The sequence below is a fragment of the Gadus morhua genome, chromosome 13 (genome assembly GCF_902167405.1).
Source record: "Gadus morhua chromosome 13, gadMor3.0, whole genome shotgun sequence".
In the NCBI taxonomy this organism is placed as follows: Eukaryota; Metazoa; Chordata; class Actinopteri; order Gadiformes; family Gadidae; genus Gadus; species Gadus morhua.
Genome location: NC_044060.1, coordinates 9,824,714 through 9,850,217, shown reverse-complemented (window position 1 = coordinate 9,850,217; position 25,504 = coordinate 9,824,714). Strand labels below are relative to the sequence as shown.

The following is a 25,504-nucleotide window of genomic DNA, read 5'->3' as shown; positions in this document are numbered from 1 at the left end:
CAGAAAGTCCATATTTTGAGTCTGGATTTAAACTAAATACTCAGGTAATCGCCAAACTCAGGTTAGGTTTATTTCTATGAATATTAAGGAAATTAGGGATCATTATTGATTAGAATAACGTCGAGTGTAGTAAGGACAAACCAACTATATGCCTTAATTTAGTTTCCTACTTTTGGTATTGGCAGAGTGGAAAGGTCAGCAAAGCTGTAAAGGGTTACCTGCTGGTCTGGGCTATAGGACTCGTTTGAACTTTTAGTTTCTGTTTTCCTGCCCTTCAATGTTACTGCGTAAACTCTGATCAAAAGCATTGCTGTGTTGCCTCAAACAAATTTTCTTTGTGGTTTTCTGAACAAATGTTGAACATATCAGTTTGAGTGTGATTTATTTTGTGTCTTTATGTCGCAATAATGTTGTTTTCTTGTTATTCAATTTGATGCTGGATCTTTTTGAGAAGATGCTGTAATGACAATAATTCATAGAAATAACTTATTAAATTTAGTAGTGATCACTGGATGTTAATGAGCTATGTAGACAAACCGATCCAAATGTGAAGGGGTCAGATGTTACGGGCTGTGTGCCTTTTGGCTTCCTGTGGCAATCACACGGCAAGCCGCCATTCTGATCTACACACTGGTCAGATGGGATCATGCAAGGACCCAGAGAACTGGAACCAATAAGGATGGTAAACTGACTTATCAACATTTAAATCGAAATGGTAAATGTGTCTGATAAAAAGATTTTAGTATTGACTGTTTAAAAATTGAGACGGTGCATGATTGTTCAGCGTGTCTTCTGCCCAGCAGTAGAGCTTTTGGGCCTTCAACAGATCTTCCATATTGGTTTTGTTTTTATTGATTTATTTTCATATTTTGGTTGGTTGTCACATGCTGTATTTCTGAAAAGAACAAAAGTATTTTATGGTAATAAACTGATGGTAAAAAGTCGGTCGAGTGAAGTGCCTCGTCCTTTAACGTGTTCTTCACCTTCATCCTGCAGCTCTTATCCCTTCCTCTTCACCTCTACATGTTGGTGATGATACAGTGTTAACAGTTTAACTGTTATTCAAAATTATATACCTGCTGCTGTTTTTGTTTTTTATTATGTGAAGTTGTTAGATTCCAAGTCGTTGGATTCTTGGTTCAATACATTTAGTCCCTATCCGTGACAAGCTAACTATAACCCACTACCCGCTCCTTAATGACCTGTCTCTGTACCGTCTTACCCCTTTCAGCTCTTAAATGACCTGTCTCTGTACTGTCTAACCCCTATCTAAATGACCTGTCTCTGTACTGTCTAACCCCTACCAGCTTCTAAATGACCTGTCTCTGTATCTAACCCCTACCTGTCTTACCCCTACCAGCTCCTTAATGTTCTGTATTCATCTTCTAACCCCTAGTGCAGTCATACTCAAGTAGCGGCCCGCGGGCCTTTTGTGGCCCGCGGGGTGTCTATTAATGGCCCTCGAGCTGTTTTGAAAAGTTTTTTTAATTATAAAAAAAATAAAATAAAAAAAATAAAAAAAAATCGTGCTGGGCGCTCTTATTTTGAAACCGCGCGCCGCGATCTCAATACGAGGCTGGGGGTTGCAACGATAAACAGATAGCACTCCAGCCCACAGACCGCTCCAGCCCTCCCAAACTCGAGGCACACAGTCCATCTCAGCAGCAGTCAAGGCCGATTTAGGGTCGTTTTAGACGCAGAGACGTAAGCACGTAATTTACACAAGGGACTTGTTTTAGACAAGTTTTGATTTACGGTTCCTTTAAGGTTCCTTAAGGATTGCGCGTGTTGCAAGGGGATTCTGCGCCAGAACAGTAGGGGGAGCAACGAACGAATCTGTGGGCATGGAAGTGGAAATCGCTGGCTTGTTTATATTTATAATTATCATAATTCGTTCTTGTGTTTTCTTCTTCTCCTTCTTCAAAATTCTTCATTCGCTTCTGTCACGGCCTTTTAAAAATGGCGCTATTATGCTGTAAAACCGGAAATGTGAGACTCCTGAAAGGATGTGGTTAGCTGGCCAATCACAGTCTTTGCGAGCTGCGTAGGGCCGTAGTGTTTTAGTCGCATAGTCAGGAATTTTGGCCGACGCACTTAAGCACGTAAGGGGGGATATTTTACCGCGCAAGGGGGGGTTATGTATCTTACGTGCTTACGCGTTACGTCCAAAACAGAGCATATATCGGCCTCAGTCACACGTATACCGACCGGCCCCTTGAGTCACTGAAAAAAAAATTTGTGGCCCCTCATCAATTCTACTTGAGTACCCCTGCCCTAGTGGCTCCTTAATGTCTGCTAGTGCTTCAGATCTAACGAGAGGATGAACAGCTCTGCTTAGTACTGTGGTACTGCCTTTCCTGAATGGAGCGATCAACCTTGCCTGAGAGCAGCCAAGGAGAGAGTGAGATGTTGTTTGTCTCTCTTAGGACGCCCCACGTTTAGCCTCCTGCTTAAATAGCAGCATGAATGTTTAATATCCCCCCCCCAACAATTTGATCCCTCTTTATACCTCAATTATCTATATGTGCTCTCTCTGATACCTCTATTCTCTCGCCGGCTATCTCTCTATCCTCTCTCCCTCACTTACCTCCCCCTCCCTCTGTGTTTATCTCTCCCTCTGTCTCTGTGTCTCTCTCCCTGTGTGTGTCTCTCTCTCAGTCGGTGTATCTCGCCCTCTGTCTCTCCTCTCTCTTACCCTCTGTGTCTCTTCCTTTGTCGGTGTAACTCTCCCTCTGTGTCTCTTCCTTTGTCGGTGTAACTCTCCCTCTGTGTCTCTCCCTCCCTCTGTGTCTCTCCTCTCTCCAGCTGTGTTGTCTTGCTTCCTGAAGGATGAGCGACTGGGTCCAACTTGCTGTTTACGCTCACCTTCGGATCCCTCACTGCTCTCTGATGCATTAGTATAGTTTCAATATTCTTTTATTGTGGTAGGTAATGCTTTTAGAGCTGGCTAATGAAAAGCTAATTCATTATTGATTATATTTAAAGTCTCATCAGACCTAGCTGGTCAATAAGATTCCTTTAAGACTCCTCTCCTTTAGGTAACCGTCTGACAGTATACACATATATTCAAACTATCTGAAATATATCACACGTAGTGTTATTCATCAATACATATTGTTATTGATGAATTTAACAAAACAGACCTCAGAATGATTCGATCCACTGCAACTATAACTTCATTCAGATGAAAGACATGACAGAACAAATTAATACTGTCACCAATGATTGGTCATTGTTTATTGTTTTGAATACATTCAATAGATGTAATGAAGATGCATAGGTTTACAGGGACCTGCTCTCCTGAATTATGTCCCCCTAAAAACAGTAATATCTGTCTCTGGTTCCGGTCTTAGCCTGACCAGATGGCTTTGGTATCAGGGAAAGTTTGGGAGTTGGATCATTCAGGGTGAGTATGTGTTTTTTATTTAACGGAAAAGTCAGCCCATAATAACTTTATTTTGCTGACAAGGGGATCAGCAATGAATGAAAAATCAGTGTCAACTCAGGGCTGTAGTAATTAGTATATTGCTCCCACTTAGGGCACATAGAGGCAATACTAATCCCTCTATGCTGTTTTATTGCTCTTCTCCTGTCCACTAAAACCCTCTTTGAATTAATAATTTCTACAGTTATGCACAGAATGATTTGGTCAAAGATAGTGGTATGTTGGGAGACATTATTTGAGGTGACGGACTATAGAGCAAATTATGCTCACCTGACTTTGGTTTTGGATGAAAGCGTCACTTTAATCGTAACGGCTAGTCATACATTTTGAAGCTTTTCAAAACATGAAAACATGAAACAAACAGTAAGACAATGCCATCAGACCTTGTCGTAACAGACGTCCCAGACAAAGGAAGACCCTTCATTTATATAATCTAGATAAGATATGTATAACTTTATATTTTAGATTACTTAAAACTAACAGAGGTGGTGAAGTGATGCTCATTAAAAACATTTGTTAGCTCTTTGGGTTGTACATGCTAGATTGTAAAAAAAATACACCTAAGCTCCGCCCCGCTTGGACGTCATTGGTTGAGAGACATCGAGGGTTTAGCATTTGAGTGTCCTGCCATTGCGTCTTAACAAGGGTAAAGCTGAATACTGAGGAGAGATCGCTGAGAGGATGTCAGACCATATAATTTCCCCCTAACTTCCTGTTTTGTCCTGTTTTGTAGTGGTGAGCGGTTTTGTTCATTTGGTTGGTCAAACAGCAGTCAGTCAGTAAGTGAACAGTCTAAAGCCTGAAGCACATCGCTGCATTGGGAAGACACTTGCTTCATTTTTTTTGAAGCAAACAGAAGAACCTAGTCCTGCTACACTCGCCCTAAGAAAACAGTATGATTCTAGTTCTAAGTTTGAGCCGCGCTACAAATATGAGGCAAAATGTGCGCTCTGTATGATTTGGGCTTCGCAACACATGACTTCAACCTTGGTGTTTGAGTGTTCCTCTTCCAACCAGTCAGCACTACCACTCCTCCCAGTCCACACCACTCCTCCTCCCAGTCCACACCACTCCTCCTCCCAATCCACACCACTCCTCCCAATCAATACCACTCCTCCTCCCAGTCTGCACCACTCCTCCCGGTCCACACCAGTCCTCCCAGTCCACACCAGTCCTCCTCCCAGTCCACACCCCTGCTCCCAGTCCACTCCAGTCCTCCCAGTCAGCATCGCTCCGTCCTCCCAGTGTATGAAGGATGCTCCACATAGCTGTAGTTAACAACGCCCCCATCCTCCTCAAAGTCCACATCATAATCCTCATCCTCTTCCTCATCCTCGTCGTCGTCGTCGTCCAGACAGCGGCTGTCTCCGTCTGAGGACGGCTCCGGCCCCTCCTGGGCGCGGCGGACCCCCTGCTGGGGGTCGTGGTTGCGCACCGAGGCCTCGAGAGCCTTCTGCTTGCGGTAGAAGTGGGAGAACTTGTTGAAGATGATGGTGATGGGCAGCGCCACCACCAGGGTGCCGCCCAGAATGCAGCCGCTGGCCGCCAGCTTCCCCGCCACCGTCACCGGGACCACGTCGCCGTAGCCCACCGTCGTCATGGAGACCGTCCCCCACCACCAGCACGCCGGGATGGTGTCCAGACCGACATCCTGGAGAGAGAGAGAGAGAGAGAGAGAGAGAGAGAGAGAGAGAGAGAGAGAGAGAGAGAGAGAGAGCGAGAGCGAGAGAGAGAGAGATGAAGACATCAGGAACACACAGTGCCTCCTGGCTTTGGCACCGTACAATTGTTAACATAATGTGGAAACCCAATAGTCATGGGAATGGGGTACCTCTTCGTACTCGGCGGTGTAGGCCATGCCGGAGAACACAGAGACCCCGACCCCCAGGTACAGCAGCAGGATGCCCACCTCGCGGTAGCTGTGCTGCAGGGCCACGGTGAAGCACCGTTAGAACCTGCTATTTTACCATGATGCCTAGCTCAGTCCTCTCCTTCCTCGGACCCTAAAGGGTGACCCTGAGCCTGACCCTGACCTTAAGGGTCAGGGTCATGCCCATCTACACCAACCCCTTTAATAGACTCAACCATCTCAATTCAATATGTCAGTTTTTCCTTTCTTGATCAGCTAAAAGAGTAAACATATTATGAAATACCTAAGTAATCTAATGTAATAAATAATGTATAATATATAAAGAATATATCCATTGTTAATCGTGGGAGCCTTAATAGATTTGAATGAAACTCGGGAAATGACAACAAGAAGATATTAAGGCACTGTCATGCTAGTTTTGCTAGCGAAGATAGAGCTTCCTGTCCAACCTGTAGCCTAGCATACAATAGTAGGATGTAAAATAGTGCATTCAGTCCTACCTGTAGCCTAGTAGCATAGCATAGCATGGCATAGCATTGTGCTCCCAGTCCTACCTGTAGCGTGGCTCCCAGAGATCGGAGGCCTGTGGAGTGTCTGGCCAGCTTCAACACCCGAAATATTCGCATCAAGCGAAAGACCTGCGAGACAAGAGAAGGGAAGAAAGGCAGGATCAAGGAGGTTGGTTGAAGTGTGGTGATGTATATTATTTATACTTTAGTAACTTTAGTTTAGGTTCTCAAAGTTTCGAACCTGAAGGAGTGCCCCCAGAATTCCGCGTTCTGACGCTTCCCCCAGCATGAGGTCAAAGGTCACAGTGATGTAGACAGGGACCACAGACACCAAGTCTATGATGTTCAGAGGATGGCGGAAGAACTTCCTCTGGTTAGGAGCTAGCAGCAGCCTTGTCGCCACCTGTGAGGGAGGGAAATTTGTGGCTGTGTTTGGCTATTTGCTATTAACATTTGATTAAAATGAATGCCTTTGCCATATTGGCTTTTCTGAAAGTGGCCAAAAAAAAGGCCACAGACACCAATACTACAACTAGTGTTAGTGGTTAGCATTAGCAGCTAGCATTAGCATCCAGGATTAGCAGCAGATAGCATGTATCATAATCAGCTAACCTTAGAATCTTGCTTTACGAGCTACCATAACTAGCTAGTACTGGCGTCTTGCATTAGCGGCTTGTGAGCTTGTCTCACCTCAAAGGAGAACCAGCAGGTACAGAAGACCTCCAGAATCTGCATGATGGGGTCTTCCATCAGTTTCCCATCTTCGTCGAAGCTCTGGAGATGGAGAGGCGGACAATCTGGTCAATCTGTACTTTGTTACGTTTGTTCTGCTGTGTTATGGAGTATGTAGCATGTAGCGCTGACCTGATGTTTTGACAATCTGTGATATGCAGTTAAAATATAGTTTGAACTGCTGTAAAATGAGTGTAGCTAGCTACCATGGTGCTTCCTGTCCAACCTGTATTATAGAATACACTGGTAGTATGTTGCAGTACCTACCTGGTGTTCTGGCCTGCTGTAGCATTTAGCATGCAAGCGAAACCTACCTGGTGTAATGGCATGCTATAGCATGTAGCAGATAGCCGAACCTACCTGGTGTAACAGGCATGCTATAGCATGTAGCATGTAGCAGTACCTACCTGGTGTACTAGCATGCTGTATCAGGTAGCAGTACCTACCTATTGTACTGGTATGCTGTAGCATGTAGCAGAACCTACCAGGTGTTCTGGCATGCTGTAGCATGTAGCATGTAGCAGTACCTACCTGGTGTTCTGGCATGCTGTGGATGCACATGGCAGCGATGGAGGTGAGCACCACGCTGATGGACAGCAGGCTGAACACCTTGCTGGGGATGGAGTAGCCAGGGTTCTCCAGGGTCAGCCAGAGACACCGCCTTGCATTGCCATAGGGCACTTCCTGGAAACGCAGCATGTCCCTAGCGACCCAAATGAGAGGAGGATCAGCACAACCCAAAACAAAGATGCCTTTGGCCGGCATCCAAGAAAAGTATTGGCAGTAAAACGTTATTAATGCTGTATTGTTTTTGTCTTGCATTTTTAAAGACCATTAAAACCAGGTGAATGAACTGGAGATATAAGTTGTAACAAAGGCGGCCCTCTGATCATTGTGTCTGTGGTCCCTGTCTGTATCACCGTGACCTTTGACCTCATGCTGGGAGAGGACTCAGATCATTACTGGATATTCAACTGTTACTAAAGTATAAACATACCTCACCACAATTCAACCAACTTCCTGCCTTCCTTCTCTCCTCTTCTCTCTCAGGTCTTTCGCTTGATGAGATTATTACGGGTTTACCTGTTCAGGTGTTTTTTACCTGGTCAGGCTGATGTTTGCCTATTGTGGTGTTGTTTACCTGTTGAGGTGTTGTTTACCTGTTAAGGTTGACTACCTGTTGAGGTGTTGTTTACCTGTGGTGGTGTTGTTTACCTCTTCATGTTAATGAGAACCTGTTCAGCTGTTGTGTACCTGTTGAGGTGTTGTTTACCTGTTGTGGTGTTGTTTACCTCTTCATGTTAATGAGAACCTGTAAAGGTGCTGTGTACCTGGTCAGGTGTTGTTTACCTGTTGAGGTGTTGTTTACCCGTTCAGATTAACTACCTGTTGAGGTGTTGTTTACCTCTTCATGTTAATGAGACCCTGTTCGGGTGTTGTGTACCTGGTCAGGTGTTGTGTACCTGTTTAGATCAGAGATCTCGTCCACGGACGTGTCCACACTGCTGACGTCGCTCTCATCGTCCCAGCTGCGATGGCGGCTGCTCTCTAGCTTGCGGTCATGGAAACGGTAACTACAGCAACTGTCCAGGAAGAACTCATTGATGCCCCAGTATTCTATCTCCTGGCTGTAGCCAATCAGGAAGAAGAAACCATGACGAGACTTACAGTGAGGCTGAGAACCATCATTATTGATACTGCTACAATCTATCAACACAGAGGTCCAGATACAGGTACTGTCAATCACTGTGTCAATAAGCCGTGCGCAGTCCATGATGATCTTTGTGAAGCCTAGCATACACTGGCACAGCATAGTACGTCCAGTCCTATCTGTAGCCTGGTGTACACTAGCGTAGCATAGCATAGTGCTTCCAGTCTTTCCTGTAGGAAATTTGTGGTTTGGCCACTGCAGGCATTTCACCCAGGGTTACTATGAATAAGGCTAACCTGCTACCGACGAGCGTCGGACATGAATCTGCTTTTAGTGCTTTGAGTGTCCACAGGTTTGAAAAGTTAATTTATAAATGCATTCCCTTTACATTTAGTGCAAGTTATGCAGTGCTTACTAAATTCGCAGCTTGTCCCTTGATATAATGGATAATAGGTTTGTTAAAGATGCACATTGGCCCAGTTCAATAAGTCTACATAAGGCCACAATAAGATAACCTCTGTCATGTTAAGTCCTTCAAATAGAGAAGGGTGTTTGTACCTGAAGGAGAAGACGCACAGGTCCTCCATGATGTGTAGTTTTCCCGTCTGGTAGAAGTGAAGAAGGTAAGGAAAGAGACCGGGATTCCTGTCAAAATAAAACTCCTTCTGCTGCACGTCGTAGTCATCACACACCTGATGGACAGACGGACAGGCAGACAGACACACATGGCTGGATGGATGGAAAGACAGGCACATGGATAGATGGATAAATATGTGCATATGTGTCCAACGTTAGTCTATAATGGGCAGGAAGGTATGGGTGCACGTAGGGTTTTAGAAAGGTTGTGGGTTTGATCCTGAGCATCTGCAGTTTATCTTTTGATACGATCAAACATCTGTCTATTCACTGAGAACAATTTCCCCAAGGGGACAATAGATCTGCTCAGCCAGCCAGCCAGCCAGCCAGCCAGCCAGCCAGCCAGCCAGCCAGCCTGCCAGCCAGCCTGCCAGCCAGCCTGCCAGCCAGCCAGCCAGCCAGCCAGCCAGCCAGCCATCATGTTAAGAAAGAACAGGACGGAGGAAGAAGTAGAGGAGTGGTCCTAGAGAGTCTGAGACCTGTAGGATGGCCTCCTCTGTGTCACAGCTCAGCAGCTTCCCCAGTCTGGTTTCTGGAAAGTTCCTCAGGGTGCTGGAGCAAAGGCTCCTCTTCAGCCCTCCTACGTTCACGTGCACCAGCACCTCTTTTGGGTCCTGCTGCCCCCAGCCCGGGAGGCTCCCCCGCACCATGGTTACCTGGCAACAGGACACACACACACACGCACGGGCACACCCAAAGAGGCACAAAGATTCTTTGGAATGGATAAATAGACATAATATATGAATGTTCACGTTCTGTAAGAGGTATGCATTACTTCACTGGTTCGCTCCGAAATGATCTCTGACAAAAGTATAAAGGTCTTAACAAAAGTACTAACTTTTCTTATCTTACTATAACTGACAAAAAAACACAACACTGAAGATAGGATAAGCCAGGATTGCATAAGATATGATATGGTTATATTGTATAAGTAAATGACATGATTATCCACTCCTCTATTCTCCAGGTGTACTGTGGTATTGGCCAGAGCTGGTCTCTGGAGCAGACTGGATACTTGCTGACCCTGACATCCTCAGGAACATGATCTCTCTAACCGCCTTTACTGCAAAACACAGGAAATGACCTTGCAAGAGACAGGTGCTAAACTAATGTACACTGCATTAGTTAGGACACTGCATTATCTCTCCTACCCTCTCCTCCTCTCTCCTTTCCCCTTCCCTCCTCTGTTCTCATCTACCCTCCCCTCTCCTCTTCTCTCTTCGTCTCTCTTCTCTAGCCCCTCCTCTCCTCTAGCTTGGTCTCTCCTCCCTCATCTCTCTCCTCCTCTCTCCTCCTCTCTCCCCCTCTCTCCTCCTCTCTCCCCCTCTCTCCTCCTCTCTTCTTCTCTCTCCTCCTCCCCCCTCCTCTCTCCTTCCCTCCCCTCCTCAAGCATAGAGGTCAAGCATCTCTTTCCTTTCTGTGTTTCTTCCACACCCCAGGAGCACATTGCGGTGCGGAGCGCGTTTTGGTTTGGCGTAGGGCCTTTTCAATCCGCCTCCGCCTGCTGTTTTTGAGCTGATCCATTTAAATTAGGCTGATCAACAACTAGATGAGAGAGTCGTCCCAGCGTTTAATAGTGGCTATATTTGACTTCAAGGAAGCAACAAAGTTCAGCTTCTGTTTCCATCTACACTTGAGCTTTGGTCAGTGGACATTTTTAATCTATCCTCTCTCACCTACTCTCTACTCTCTTGTCTCTTCTCCTTCTCTCCTGCTCTCTCCTCCTTTCTCCTGTTCAGAGGATCCTTATAGCTGGTAGTAATAGTATTACTACACCGACTTTTAACACACACACGGACACACGCACGCACGCACGCACGCACGCACGCACGCACGCACGCACACACACACACACACACACACACACACACACACACACACCACATCAGGATGACAGTCAGGTTCCAAGTGATGTCTTCACTGGGGTTATTTTTAGCACTAGTTTATGTTCTTGTCTTTTGATTTGGTTTTATTTTTCAGCACTTTACAGCCACACACCCACACACACACAGACACAACAGGCACAAACACACACACACCACCAGTGCTCGCACGCTGGCACGCACAGGCAAACACCAACACAGACAGACAGACGGACGGACGGACGAACGGACGAACAGGCGGACGGACGGACGGACGGACGGACGGACGGACGGACGGACGAACGGACGGACGGACGGACGGACGGACAGACAGACAGACAGACAGACAGACAATCTTTCTCTCTCTCTCTCTCTCTCTCTCTCTCTCTCTCTCTCTCTCTCTCTCTCTCTCTCTCTCTCTCTCTCTCTCTCTCTCTCTCTCACTAATTACATAAATAGTGAATGTCGTTCTCCCATAGGAGTTACTATGCATGTACAGAAATACATTCTATCTATAATTAAACATGCTAACTGCATCCTTATATGACATCCAAGAGAAACCGCACGCAAGATTGATCAAATTCCTGTTCCGATACCAAACTAAATATGCATGGAATCGTGTGTATTTAACAAATGAGAGAAAGCAACAACAATACATAACTTCAAGTCATTTAAATATAGAAGTGCTGGCAAGTGATTTGCTTTGATATTTATTCCCATGGGGAAATGCATCCTCTACATTTAACCCACCCTAGGTAGAAGCAGGCTGCCACAGGGCAGCACACGGGAACCAACCCCAGATGTAGCATTGGTTATGGGAAGGGCAACAGTAACAATTAAATCAACTTACCTTTGGATGTTCTTACAATGCGCCGAAATGTTCCCTTCTTTACTTTGCATGATCTGACTTATTAGCCTTTTTTAAGGCCCTATTACCCCATGACCAGTTTATTGTATAACTTTAACTTAAAAATTGTCAAGATTTCATGATGAATATCTATATGGAGCCCTATGATGAAACGAACCAGTGGGTTGGCATCTCTTCCCCTCTGTTCGGGTATCCCCGAACCCTCCCGTCCCGTCCGCGCGCTGCTCCTCACTCCGCCGGGACCCTTCGGTATTATCCGGAAGTCTTCGATGGATGTGTCCAATGCCAAGACCGTCTCTCTTCAGATAATTTGTCTTAATCAATAGAAACGTTGGCTTTTAAATCCTCCGCGTCCAACGAGATTTAAAATATACATATTAAGTGGTTTACTTGAGTCTGCACATATTCGATTTTATTGTTCGAACTTTAGTTTAAAAGTAATTTCTAGGTCCTTCATTTCTCGAAACGGTTCTGTAGAAGTAGCCTGCACGCCATGAACAAGAAAATACTTTATTTGTGTGTGCATTTAAAAACATATACAGACGTTGAGCCGAACATTATGCACATTGAAGTCGTTGTAATTCTCAAGAATGGTTTAGGCTTAATAGGCCTCTTTATTCAGCGTTCTTAATCTTTACTGAGAGGATGTCCCCATCTAGTTGCGAACAGGTGGCGTTACAGCAAACAAAGCACGAAATCAATGCATATTTTAAGCATATAATGTTATAAACATTGTTATAAGGGTTAGGGTTAGGGTTGCCTAAGTATAGATCAATAAACATTTAATGTCACGTAGTTGGTCAGCATGTATGCCTACTGGTACTCTGAATTAATTAAGCATACAATCTAAAATCCCTTTCATTCTTCTATTTGTATTTTAAAATCTTTGTGTGCTAAATCTATTTCCAAACTTTGAACAACGTTTACTAGTTTGGGTAGCCTGTGTGCCATCTATGAGCAGCTAAACAGTAGCTTTATTGCTGAATTTCATCTACTTTTAATCTTTTTGGAGCTCCCTCTCTCTCCCGCTGTCGCTGTCCCTCTATTACCCTCCACTGGTCCAACTCTCTTGTCTGCTGTGGGCTTCAGTCTCTCGCCCTCCCCAGGCCCAGAGCTCCTGCAGGAGAAGAGCAGTCTGATCTGAGTCCTGAACTTTTGGTCGCGCACGCCGTAGATGAGGGGGCTGAGGAGGCGCGGCAGGATGTTGACGAGGATGAATGAGATTAAGAGGATTAGGGTGAGCTGGTGGGGCATGGCCCTGATGAGGTGTACGCAGACGAACGGCGCCACGTAGGTGAGCATGCAGATGAGCAGCTGGACGCCGTGGAGCAGGATGGTGTTCCTCGCCTTCCTGGCCGACGCTCGGCTGCTGGCGGAGGCGGCGCTGGCGGCGAACAGCACCTTGAGGTAGGTGGCGGCCAGGGTGACGCTCACCACGGACAGGAAGAAGACCTGGGTGGGAAACACAACCTCTCATTCAGCCTCCGCTCAGCGGGGGGGTCTTACAATTAAAACTATTAAGAGCGGCTTTGCTATTATTTGGAAGTCTGTATTGGGTTGTTTTTCAATATATGGCTGAACAAACACTTTGCTGTGACGTACTTCCATGAAAAGGTCGCTGGTCTGGTGCTGGGGCGTGTTGAAGATGCGGTTGGCGTAGCAGGTGACCACCGAGAACCAGGACCCGGAAGCAGGCCAGTTCAGCAGCAGGATGACCAGGTTGCTGAGGCCGGGGAGGAAGGACACGCCCCAGATGAGGCCGATCAGGCAGTAGGTGCGACCCACGGTGCACAGCTGGGGGTGCTGTAGCGGCCAACACACAGCGATGTAGCGCTCCACCGCCATGCAGGCTAGGTTCACTGGACTGTTCCTGGAATACAGTGCTGCTAGTAGTTCCGACCTAACTAGTAATACCAACGTGCAGGCTATGGTCACTGGACTATTCATGGAATACAACAATATAAGAAGTACTAGGAAATACAATTAAAGTGAACACCGTAAGCAAGTGGTGCACCATTACGTTTTTAATGTGCATTTCCACATGCCTCCTATTCTGTTTCAAATTGGCATTAAAAGTCATTCCTCAAATACAGTGATGAACTTAATTAAGCTGTATAATTGCGGCTGCCACAACTTTAGTGGTTCTTGGAGGCCAGAGATCGTCAGACAACACAACGAAGGCACCGGCCATTTGAGAGAGCGCACTTTATTGGAGGTTTGTACGGTTCACTTTAACCTACCTCATTTCACAATTATTTTATCAACTTGCAGGCTTAATGTGAACCACGGGCCGCCAGATACCCCTGTATGTTCTAGAACTACCAATACCCCTAGTGCTCCCACTCCTAGCATTACTACAACTAGTACTCTTAGCACTCCTAGAACTTCGAAAATTACATGTAGTAGTATCAACACATGTTACTCCTACATGTACTACTTGTAGATCTACTACCACTAGTGTTCCTTGTAATGCTAGAACTATTCCTACACTACTGCTAATACACCTATACTCCACCACCTACTTGTTTGCGGTGAGGAGGATGAGGATCAGGAAACAGCAGGGGGCGAGTGTGAGCCGGAAGGTGTAGACTATGATCTGTAGCGCCACAGAAAGGCTCAACAGCACCATGTCATTAAGGACCAGGTGGATGAACAGCACATACCTGAAAGGAGAGGAGAGGAGAGGAGAGGAGAGGAGAGGAGAGGAGGGGAGGGGAGGGGAGGGGAGAGGAGAGGAGAGGAGAGGAGAGGAGAGGAGAGGAGAGGAGAGTGCTTTATTCCAACAGGGACCTGGCCAGCACGGTAGCGGAACATTTAAATCACTGTTGAAACATCTAACATTGGAACAAGGAATGTCGTAATTTGACTGGATAATGTACAATCAAGGAGTAGATAAAGGAGAGGAAGAGGACAGGAGTAGAGGAATACAGAGCAGGAGAGTTAAGAATGGAATTGAAGTTATGGTATCAATATTTATAGCCATGAAAGTATTTCTGATACCTAGGGTCCCTCTGGAACTCTTGACTCCTGAAGTAGATGTAGACAAAAGAGCCGTTGACGAGGTTGATGATGACGCTGAGGAAGACCGTGATGAAATTCTTGGTGAAGGCCTCCTTCAGAGTGTCTAGGCGAGTGGCGTTCATGTTGAACCAGCTCTGCCTTTATTTCATCTGAATACAGAAATACAATCTCAATGCAGAAATATTTACGCTACATTAGACAATTTATTATAGAAGCATTTTTGGTCATTTCTAAAAAAAATCTCTCCTCATCCTGACAGCTGTCAATCAATAAAATGCTCTGGTTAAAAAAAAATCTGCATCTGTGGCGTCCGCATCCCTGTAATAAGCCTGTCCAATCATTTCATTGTGGCCAAAATGAAATGATTGAAGGGCCTACCTGTCTTTCTACCTTCCTACCCGGCTGCCTGCGTTCACGCCCCCATGCCGTCATTGCAAATGACCCCAGTCTACCACCAGGCTGTGCAGCCCTATGGTTAAAGGGAGCGTGCTGGCCACCTGTTTTGGGGGACTGGCTAATGATGGAGGCCTTTTTTTCTGTTGCCTGTACTTTCAACAAATAAGAAAATACACAAACACGCAAAGAAAGACATATGTTCATATTCTCATAAACTCTGAGAGCTTGTAATTCAAGAATAAAGACATTTAAAAGGGATTATGTTAATATTTCACACATTCAAGGCACATTATTTGCCTGTAGTTCAACAATTTCATCATTCTGACTTTTTTTAATTTGTCCAACGTTTTGAAGTTTAGGATAAAATGAAGGGCAATTACCGAAATATGAATACCTTATAGAACAATAATAGATCGAACAATATACAGAAAGACTGACAGACAGACAGACAGAAATAGATATAGAGAGATAGAGAGATAGAGAGACAGAGAGATCGAGAGCAAGAGATACAGAGAGAAAGAGCGACAGAGAGAAAGGGAGACAACTTACAGCAGATGCTGGTCTGTGCCAGAGGTTGTAGTGTGAGGAGTTTGAGGTGGGATATTGTGGATTATATACACATAGTGAGAAGGTTGTCTGCCTAAATTGAGGGAGGGACTTCTGTTTGTTTTTTTGTACCCCATATTCCCTAGCTAGCCTGGTCCTGCTTTGATTGGAATATACCACTGGGTGGCACCTTTCTTGTCTCTTGGATGATGTATCACCAAAAGAGAACTTGTGTTTTAATTGCATTGGTCCCAAAATGGAACCTTATTCCAAGGGGATAAAAGAGGTCGAATACAGGTTTGCACAAAAGCTTTTAATAGCAGGATCGCTCAAAACTGTTTGGGATATTTCAGTCTCCTCTACAGAGCAAAGTGTGACCTCATCACAAACAAGATCGCAAATGCAAAACGATCATACCAGCCACTAGGGCCGTCTGGTCTGTTTATTCATCTTTCTAGAGCTCCCTCTCTCCCCTACTGTCTGTGTCTCTCTCTTGCCCTTCATCGGTCGGACTCTCTCTCCTGCGGTGGGCTTCAGTCTCTCGCCCTCCCCAGGCCCAGAGCTCCTGCAGGAGAAGAGCAGTCTGAGCTGGTTGCTGAACTTCTGGTCACGCACGCCATAGATGAGGGGGCTGAGGAGGCGCGGCAGGACGTTGGTGAGGAGGAAGCAGGGGAAGAGGATGTTCCGGAAGTTGGTGGGGAAGGTCCGGATCAGGTGCATGGTGAGGATGGGCGAGGCGTAGGAGAGCATGCAGATCAGCAGCTGGACGCCGTGGAGCAGGATGGTGTTCCTCGCCTTCCTGGCCGACACCTGCATGGACCAGCAGTGCTCGGTTATGGCCCTGAACCTGTGCATGACCCTTGAACCTGAAGCATAAGCTTTCTCCAAAACATGATAGAAAACCATTGATAACGTTGGTCCTCTCTGGACCAATGGAGAATGCAAAGTTTTTGTTTGAAATGTTGACAATCAAAGTACTACTCTTGGTATAAGCAAGGCCAGTATTAAATCAGATTAATCAACAACTATGGAGCTTACACACCTGGTCATCACCGGACGCTTTCCTGGCTGCAAAGAGGACCTTCAGGTAGGTGATGACGAGGGTCAGAAACACCATGGAGACCAGGACCACCTGGGGAGAGACAGACCACCGGCCCCAACACACACACAAACACATACTGTACATACTCCATATTGCACGTAATTAAGGAAGAACTAAAGCCTCCCTCTACTTAACGCTGCATGTGTAGTGCAAGTGCTGTCAGGTGAACCTCACCTGGACGACGGTGGTCTTGTCTTTGTGTTGGCGGACGGAGAAGATGGCGTCGGCAAAGCACATCATGGAGACGGAGAAGAAGGAGAGGGGCCGGGTCACGAAGATGATGATGATGTCGGCGAAGGCGTCGATGAAGGACGCGCCCCAGATGAGGCCGATCAGGCAGTAGGTGCGACCCACGGTGCACAGCTGGGGGTGGCGTAGCGGCCGACACACAGCGATGTAGCGCTCCACCGCCATGCAGGCTAGGTTCACTGGACTGTTCCTGGAATACAGTGCTGCTAGTACAACTAGTAATACTAGTAGCACCGCCGTACAGGCTAGGTTCACTGGACTAGTCCTGAAATACACAGCACTACTACAAGTGCTGCTCGTGCTAGAACTAGCACAGTATTACTATTCTCTCTTAACGTGGAGAAACAAACAGAGTAAGCACCTTCAAGTCCTTTCAACTAATGATTTCGTTGATTTCACATTTAACCTATTTTCTCTATTTCTTTACCTGTGATATGCTACATTTATATTTCATCATATCTATTTAAATTGTATTCATTGATTGATTGTCTGCCTGTTAATGTTTTCCTGCGTCTATTGTTACATTGCTATTAAACATTTCTACCCCTTAACCCTCCCCCTTGTTTTGAAGGGGTAAGGGGAAGGGGTAAGGGGTAGATATGGGATTGGGCCAAAATGTCTCACACAGCCAGTCAGCAGGCGTACTTGTTGGTGGTAACCATGACGACCAGAATGGTGCAGCACAACGCCACGTTGATCCCCCCGACCGCGAGATAGGTGATCACCTGGAGGAGGACGGAGCCGGTGAGCATGATGATGTCATTTATCACCAGGTGGATGTAGAGCACATACCTGGAGGGTGGGGCATCGGGGGGGGGGGGAGAGAGAGAGAGAGAGAGAGAGAGAGAGAGAGAGAGAGAGAGAGAGAGAGAGAGAGAGAGAGAGAGAGAGAGAGAGAGAGAGAGAGAGAGAGAGAGAGAGAGAGAGAGAGAGAGAGAGAGAGAGAGAGAGAGAGAGAGAGCGAGAGCGAGAGCAAGATGAGCTTTGATTCATCTGAAGATAATTGTCTCTAATGTCAGGGGTCTGATCAGTCTGTGTGTGTGTGTGTGTGTGTGTGTGTGTGTGTGTGTGTGTGTGTGTGTGTGTGTGTGTGTGTGTGTGTGTGTGTGTGTGTGTGTGTGTGTGTGTGTGTGTGTGTGTGTGCGTGCCTGCGTGTGTGTGTGTGCATGCATGTGTGCTTGTTTGTGTGTGTACCTGGGGTCCTTCTTGAACACCTCACTCCTGAAGTAGATGTAGATGAAGGAGCCGTTGATGGTGTTGATGGCAACACAGAGGAAGACCGTGATGAAGTTCTTGATGAAGGCGTCCCTGAAGCCGTCGGGTCTCGAGGTGCTGTTCATCCTGATGACACCTAAAAATTCAACCTAACCTCAACTTTATTGGTACAGCCTTTACAGCCTTCACTAACAGTAGCGATTGGCCCCCAAATGGCCTCGATACAGTTCGTAGTGGGTAGGGTCAAGACAACATATGGGGTCCTGGCTCGGTACCGACAGGGCCGGCTAAACCTCTTTAACAACCCCTGCTTTAATGGACAAGGAAAAATAAGGGAAAACAGAAGAGGGATCCCTCTTTCCAGGGAAAGTAAGGAGAGCAATAGGTGATGAGGGTTCCAAGATATATGATCGTAGCATGAAACAACCAAGCAAGGATCTTTCTGTGTGGGGATCGTATGTTCTCCCCATGTTCTATGGGTTTCCTCTGGCTGCCCCAATTTCCTCTTGCACCAAAAAACATTCATGATACATTAATACTCCTGCATGTTTCCTTGACCAAGGCACAGGTAAAAATACAGGTTCAATATGTTATACAGACTATCAAATATCATTTTTTTATCGGATAATAATATTGATCCAAATGTCATTACTGATTTATCATGAACCTATATTATACTCATGATAATAGGATATTATACAAAACAATATTTGCTACTTCAGTAAATAACATTCATTATCACAATAATAAAGAAAGTACAATAATCTACATAATGTGATCATTATAATTCCGAAACCCTTAATCCTTACTATTAATTATTTTAAAAGCTTAAGGACAGGGAGGATGGCTAACTGTAGACAATGACGCATGAGATACATAGAGAAATTAAATGAGACAAAAAAAATGGGAATTGTGTAGTTGTGAATTGTAAATGCAGAAAATAGGTAAAAGGATTTAATCTTTGGTGTAAACTGCACCAAAAGATCAATACCTGAATAGTCAATATAATATTTAACACATTAATCTATAGATCTAAAGAATATTAATAACATATTACAATAGTATATTTTTGGTGTAGAAACATATATCAATATTCTCTATAGTATTTGGTACAGCGATATGATACTAAATATAGTATAGTATATTATATTATATCATATTATATATTTATATATATATATCACAATATGATATTGTGGTTCTCACCTGTTGGGGTGGGTGACCAGAGAGTGTTTCAGCAACCGGCCGTAGTCCCACTTTTATAGACCCCTCGCCCCACCCCTGATACCCACAACTCACAGATTATTTTAATGATGTGATGAGTTGATGTTATAATGTTGGGACTTTGGGGACTGTGGTGAAAGGTTCTATTAACTCCTGATGTTGTGATACAGAGATATTATGCAATGCCAGGACCTCAAACATTATGCAACATGAAGTATTTCTATAAACGTTTTATTAGCAGTATACAGCTCTCATATTTACAATATACATTATGATACATTATACAAATGATATGATTTGACAAAAGTGCATGATTAGTTTTCTTCTAATTTAAGGTTTTTCTGAGTGTGTGTGTGTAGGTTTATATATATATGTGTGTGTGTGTGTGTGTGTGTGTGTGTGTGTGTGTGTGTGTGTGTGTGTGTGTGTGTGTGTGTGTGTGTGTGTGTGTGTGTGTGTGTGTGTGTGTGTGTGTGTGTGTGTGTGTGTGTGTTATGTTTGGATTTTAAATAAATACAACTTTAATTTGAGTCTCATCTTGGCAAGACGTCAATGGTAGTGTACCATAATGACTAGGTAGGTCTATCAGCCTCTTTAATTGTTTTAGTGTGGGTTAGTTTGAGTAAAGAAGTGTATTTATGATCCAACTTACGAAAATGTACATCAGCAAAAGAAACCCATGAGACTTGAGACTTGACCAAGAGACAAAACAATTACACAATTACACAACAATAGGCACATTGGAGCATATTGGTATGAATTGCAAGGCTACAAATGCATTATAGATTACAATCATTGGGCAAACATTAATATATTGTCACCAATCGCAATGCCATCATCAGAATTTAGCTTGGAAGCTCTAGTGTCACAGCTCTAGACAAAAACACAACTTTGGGTTCACTTGCAGTAAAACATACCCCTAGGAATTCAAAGAATCAAGAAACTCTGTATCTCATCCATGCCTCCAACACATAGTCTTTGTACTCTGTATTAAACCTTAAGGACTTTTTTTCAAAGACTAAAAAGGGAAAACATCCAATCACTTGTTTCTTCTGATTTCTTTACATAGAGTCTAGAGGTCCTTGTGATTCCTTGTTGTCCAGGTAACTGTGCCTGACAAAGAAGAGAAGTCCACCTGACAGGGTGGCACAGTTCCTCCCCCACTCAACACAGAGGTTCTTACTTGACCTTGGGGGTGACCTTGATGGGCAGGGGCCGGACTCTGCCAGCTCTTCCTGCCCGACAGGTGAGGTAGCGGATCCAGTACCTTCTGAAGTTCTCGTCCCGGAAGCCATAGATGATGGGGCTGAGGAACCGGGGTATGATGTAGACGAGCAGGAAGAAGACGTAGCGGATCTCCAGGCTCAGGTGGGGGAACTGAGTTATCAGCGACGCTTGCAGCGAAGGAACCACGAACGCTAGCAGGCACAGCATCAGCTAGCCGGACAGAGAGCACACAGTGACAGGCTGTTACGTTATGTTACCCAGACAGCACATAGTGACAATGTGTTTTCTACATTACCCAGACAGAACATAGTGACAGTGTGCTATGCTACATTACCCAGACAGAACATAGTGACAGTGTGCTATGCTACATTACCCAGACAGAACATAGTGACAGTGTGCTATGCTACATTACCCAGACAGAACATAGTGACAGTGTGCTATGCTACATTACCCAGACAGAACATAGTGACAGTGTGCTATGCTACATTACCCAGACAGAACATAGTGACAGTGTGCTATGCTACATTACCCAGACAGAACATAGTGACAGTGTGCTATGCTACATTACCCCGACAGAACATAGTGACAGTGTGCTATGCTACATTACCCAGACAGAACATATATTGAGAGTCCGTTATGTTACGTTAGCCAGACAACACATATTGAGAGTCTGTTATGTAATGCTATGTTATGTTACGTTAGCCAGACATCACATTGTTGCAATCTATTATAGTTTGGTATGTTATGAAAGGGTTTGTTATGTTATCAAATGCAGTCTTTTATTATGGTATGGTATAGGCTATACATCAGATACAAACGAAACACGTCTTAAGACAAACAAAACAGTAATTCCGTAATTCTCTCAGATGGTGGTTTGGCGGTTCTGTGGACGCTCACCTGCGCTCCGTGCAGCAGCACGGTGTTGCGCGCCCGCTTGACGGACGCCAGCGTGGTGGAGGCGGCCTGGGCGGCCATCATGATCTTACAGTAGGTGTACAGCAGCGTCAGTGCCACAAAGGACAGGTAGCTGCCGTCAAACACGCAGTTCTTGTAGTAGATGGAGCGGTCCCTGAAGAGCAGCGAGTGGTCGCAGAACATGGACGAGGAGAAGAACTCTGGCGGCTCCTTGGCCAGGGTGATGAAGAGGTCGGTGAGCGGGGGGGCCGCCGTGAGGAGAAGGATGACCCAGATGAGGATGAAGGTGCGGCGCACGGTGCAGATGTGGCCGTAGTGCATGGGGTAGCAGATGGAGAGGTAGCGCTCCACCGACATGCCCGCCAGGATGAGAGGGGTGGAGCGAGTGGTGAGCACCGCAGTCATCACCTGCACCGGGGGAAGGCTTGAACCAGGACGTACCAACCCTAACCAACCCTGGACCTAACCAACCCTAACTAACCCTGGACCTAACCAACCCTAACTAACCCTGGACCTAACCAACCCTAACTAACCCTGGACCGAACCAACCCTAACTAACCCTGGACCGAACCAACCCTAACTAACCCTGGACCGAACCAACCCTAACTAACCCTGGATCTAACCAACCCTAACTAACCCTGGACCTAACCAACCCTAACTAACACTGGATCTAACCAACCCTAACTAACCCTGGACCTAACCAACCCTAACGAACCCTGGCCCTAACTAACCCTGACCCTTATAAATCCCTAGCTAACCTTCACCCTAACTAACTCTTACAGACCCTAACTAACCCTGGATCTAACCAACCCTAACTTACCTTGAACCTTATAAAACCCTAGCTAACCTTGACCCTAACTAACCCTTACAGACCCTATCTCACCCTGGATCTAACCAACCCTAACTTACCCGCTTGGGCATGCTATTTCTCTGCTGATCAACACTATAAATGCTGATAACAACAGCAATTTATTCACAAATACATTGTGAATAAATTGTTTCGTTTTGGCAAGTAGCCGTATAATAAGCGGGATAATGTATAGAACTTTGCCGGTCATTATCGTAAAATAAGCCCCTTCATGGCGAAGCAAGACACCTCCGCTGCGCGTCGGTGTCCTGTTCGCCCTGTCGGGGCTTATTTTCTCGATAATGACCGGCGTTCTATACATTATCCCTTACATATTATACCACCAGGTGTGATTGCCACCAGCCATTACAAGCCATTTTGAAAATCTGCCTCTTCTGAAATCACAAGTGGGCGTGTCCACCTAAATGTACGACAGATGGATGAGCAACGTTTGCTACACTCCACTGGGTAGGCTGGTAGACTGATCGATCCAGCACACATCTAGGTGGACACGCCCACTTGTGATGTCAGAAGAGGCAGATTTTCAAAACGTCTTGAAATGGCTAATCACACTCACACCTGCTGGTATAATATGGGACCGTAAAGGTTAGCGATGGTTAGGTTAGAGATTGTCAGCGTTGTTTCCTACCAGGATGCAGCAGACGCTGGCGTGGATCTGTCTGAAGATGTAGCTCACCACGTACAGGGTGGTCACCAGGCTGAGCTGCATGGCGTCGTTCACCACCATGCAGATAAACATGATGTAGCGCGGGTCCTCGTAGAAAACCCTGGGAACAAACAACAACAACAACATGATGTAGCACTGGTCCTCGTAGAACACTCTGGGACACAAACAACAACAACAACCACATCATGATATAGCACTGGTCCTCGTAGAACACTCTGGGACACAAACAACAACAACAACCACATCATGATGTAGCGCTGGTCCTCGTAGAACACTCTGGAACATCAACATCAACAACACCAATATCTACAAGGACATTGAGGCAGTATAATGGGTTATCTGTCATCGTCATTATCATCATCATCATCATCATCATCATCATCATCATCATCATCATCACCATCATCATCATATCACTGCAGGGAGGGTAACTTAATCAACTTTATTCTTCTGCAGTATAACACCTAATATGTGTGTTTGTATGTGTGCGTTTGTGTGCTTCTGTTTGCGTGCTTGCGTGTGTGTGTGTGTGCGTGTGTGTACCTGTGTTTCATGAAGGTGTACACCATGGTGCCGTTAATGACGTTGAGGACGAGCCAGACGAGCATTGCCACTATGTTCTTTGTCATGGCATTGGTGAAGCTGTCTTTAGGGAACGCAACAGCGCCACCAGGCTGCATGGAGCTGCCATTACCTGTTAGCAGCTCCATGGGACTCAGGGAGGAGTTGGACATCATCATCATCCTCATTGTTCTCACCTGCTCTGAAAGAGGTAATAACAAGTGCAGGCAGGGACAGTACCCATCAATCAAAGGTCCTGTCTCCCTGAGGTCTAGTCTCAAGATCCCACTCGTCAATAGTAGGGCTGCAAACCCTGTTGTCCTGGCTCTGTGTCTCCAAGTTCTTTCAAATAAATCGTCCTTTACAGTGGAGTCTCCTAATTTAAGTTACTTTAAGCGAGTGGCGAAAACAAATTACTTTTCTGTAAAAAAAACAATAAATCTGTAAAGTGCTAAGATAAAATAAAATAAAACATACTCCAAACACTGATAAATGTTGAAACATTGATCAAGTAAAGTAGAATAGGATTAATACGGACTATACAAGTTCATCGTAGAGTTTAAACGAATCATGTATCAAGCACAGGAAGACAGTGTAGAAGAACTCACAGATTTATCTGTTCACCTATTTAATCCCCTCCCCTCCATCCTTTCAGCAGTGCCCGGGGCCATTCAGCTGTTGGCCCATCATGTCTTCTTAAAGAGAAGCAGACCACCGGTAGGTAAAAACACGTACAGCATGTTGTGTCTTTCTTTCATTTACGAACTCAATTATTTCTTCAACAAAAAAATCATACAAACTAAAATCATCAATGTTTTCTATTAGATCAAAAGATGTAGGCATATCTGTATAATTGTATTATACATCATTACATGGTTTTTCAGTTTGTTGCATTAAATTTGGTTTAAGTGAAATCATAATGACATGCATTTGAGCCGACAAAATATATATATTATATATACATAAATATATATTTCATAAAACTATATTTAAATATTCATGCATATCAGCAACACTGCAGCCACACATTGCTTGTCCACCTTCTGTAAATTGTCAGTTGTATGCTGACGACACGTTCATCTATTTACATTCTAAAAATAAGAAAGGAGCTGCAGATGAACTATCAGCTGTCATGGTTAACGTTTCTACCTGGTTGACCCGTTCATGTTAACATCTCAATATTAGTAAGTCTGTATGTTTCAAAGTCTGCAAATAGCCTGCTGTGTTATTAGCAGGGAGAAGGTTTATAGTTATGAATCAAAATAAGTATCTTGGTATAGTAATTGACTCACAACGGTTGTGAACAGAATCAAATTAAATTTCAACAATTTTAGATATATAAGGAATAAATTAACAACTGAAGCATTCTAAATTGTACATGCTTTGAAAACACTAGATAAGAAATAAAATGCTTATTGTGACATTGCAACCTTTTAGCAAAATATGGTTTCCTTTACTGGGAAAACATGATCAAGTTTGCTGATATATTAGTAGCATACAAGATCTTCCATGGCTTATCCCCACCTCCACTTAGTGAGATCATCAAACACAAAATATACACAAAATACATCCACAAGCTGGGGAGGGGACTGCAAAATACCATACAGAAAAACATATTTTGCTCAGTCAGCCTTCTCTTATCGAGCAGCACACACCTGGAACTCCATACCAATTGAATTTAGGAATAATACGAACATAAACAATTTCACCAAATCCATAAAGCAATGGCTACTGGACAAACAAACATGTGACCATAGTTAATGTATTACCTTGAGTGTGGTATTGCTTAACTCCTTATTGTCTTTGATTGTGAGCTTACTAACTGTTTATGTTTAGCCATTTTATGTATTTTTTTTGTTATTCTCTTCATTTTTAATCCTTTTATTATGGCATGTTACATTAGGTCTTTGTCATCTTAGTTTGTTTCCTTGTCCATGTAA

General features: G+C 44.8%; 4 protein-coding genes across 4 annotated transcripts; all 4 read right to left on the bottom strand.

The window, feature by feature from the left end:
* Window positions 1–3,210: 3,210 nt before the first annotated feature.
* Window positions 3,211–11,831, bottom strand: si:dkey-43k4.5 (potassium voltage-gated channel subfamily S member 2). Its single transcript, XM_030375912.1, has 10 exons — window positions 11,556–11,831; window positions 9,323–9,499; window positions 8,766–8,899; window positions 8,020–8,184; window positions 7,088–7,259; window positions 6,515–6,598; window positions 6,066–6,227; window positions 5,870–5,953; window positions 5,277–5,369; window positions 3,211–5,096 (listed from the first exon to the last, which is right to left on the bottom strand). The coding sequence occupies exons 2-10, from the start codon at window positions 9,491–9,493 to the stop codon at window positions 4,668–4,670; spliced, it is 1,494 nt and encodes a 497-aa protein (XP_030231772.1). The 5' UTR covers window positions 9,494–9,499; window positions 11,556–11,831; the 3' UTR covers window positions 3,211–4,667.
* A 238-nt stretch (window positions 11,832–12,069) lies between these two features.
* Window positions 12,070–14,737, bottom strand: LOC115557145 (odorant receptor 131-2-like). The gene is made up of 4 exons (XM_030374745.1): window positions 14,574–14,737; window positions 14,096–14,236; window positions 13,176–13,512; window positions 12,070–13,025 (listed from the first exon to the last, which is right to left on the bottom strand). Exons 1-4 carry the CDS (start codon window positions 14,714–14,716, stop codon window positions 12,561–12,563), a joined length of 1,086 nt encoding a protein of 361 aa, XP_030230605.1. The 5' UTR covers window positions 14,717–14,737; the 3' UTR covers window positions 12,070–12,560.
* Window positions 14,738–15,959: 1,222 nt separating this feature from the next.
* On the bottom strand, window positions 15,960–18,227 carry LOC115557144 (odorant receptor 131-2-like). The gene is made up of 5 exons (XM_030374744.1): window positions 18,082–18,227; window positions 17,533–17,679; window positions 16,813–17,077; window positions 16,579–16,668; window positions 15,960–16,346 (listed from the first exon to the last, which is right to left on the bottom strand). Exons 1-5 carry the CDS (start codon window positions 18,225–18,227, stop codon window positions 15,960–15,962), a joined length of 1,035 nt encoding a protein of 344 aa, XP_030230604.1.
* A 1,635-nt stretch (window positions 18,228–19,862) lies between these two features.
* LOC115557659 (odorant receptor 131-2-like) lies at window positions 19,863–23,760 on the bottom strand. Its single transcript, XM_030375644.1, has 4 exons — window positions 23,547–23,760; window positions 22,965–23,103; window positions 21,451–21,876; window positions 19,863–20,763 (listed from the first exon to the last, which is right to left on the bottom strand). The coding sequence occupies exons 1-4, from the start codon at window positions 23,750–23,752 to the stop codon at window positions 20,506–20,508; spliced, it is 1,029 nt and encodes a 342-aa protein (XP_030231504.1). The 5' UTR covers window positions 23,753–23,760; the 3' UTR covers window positions 19,863–20,505.
* Window positions 23,761–25,504: the final 1,744 nt, after the last annotated feature.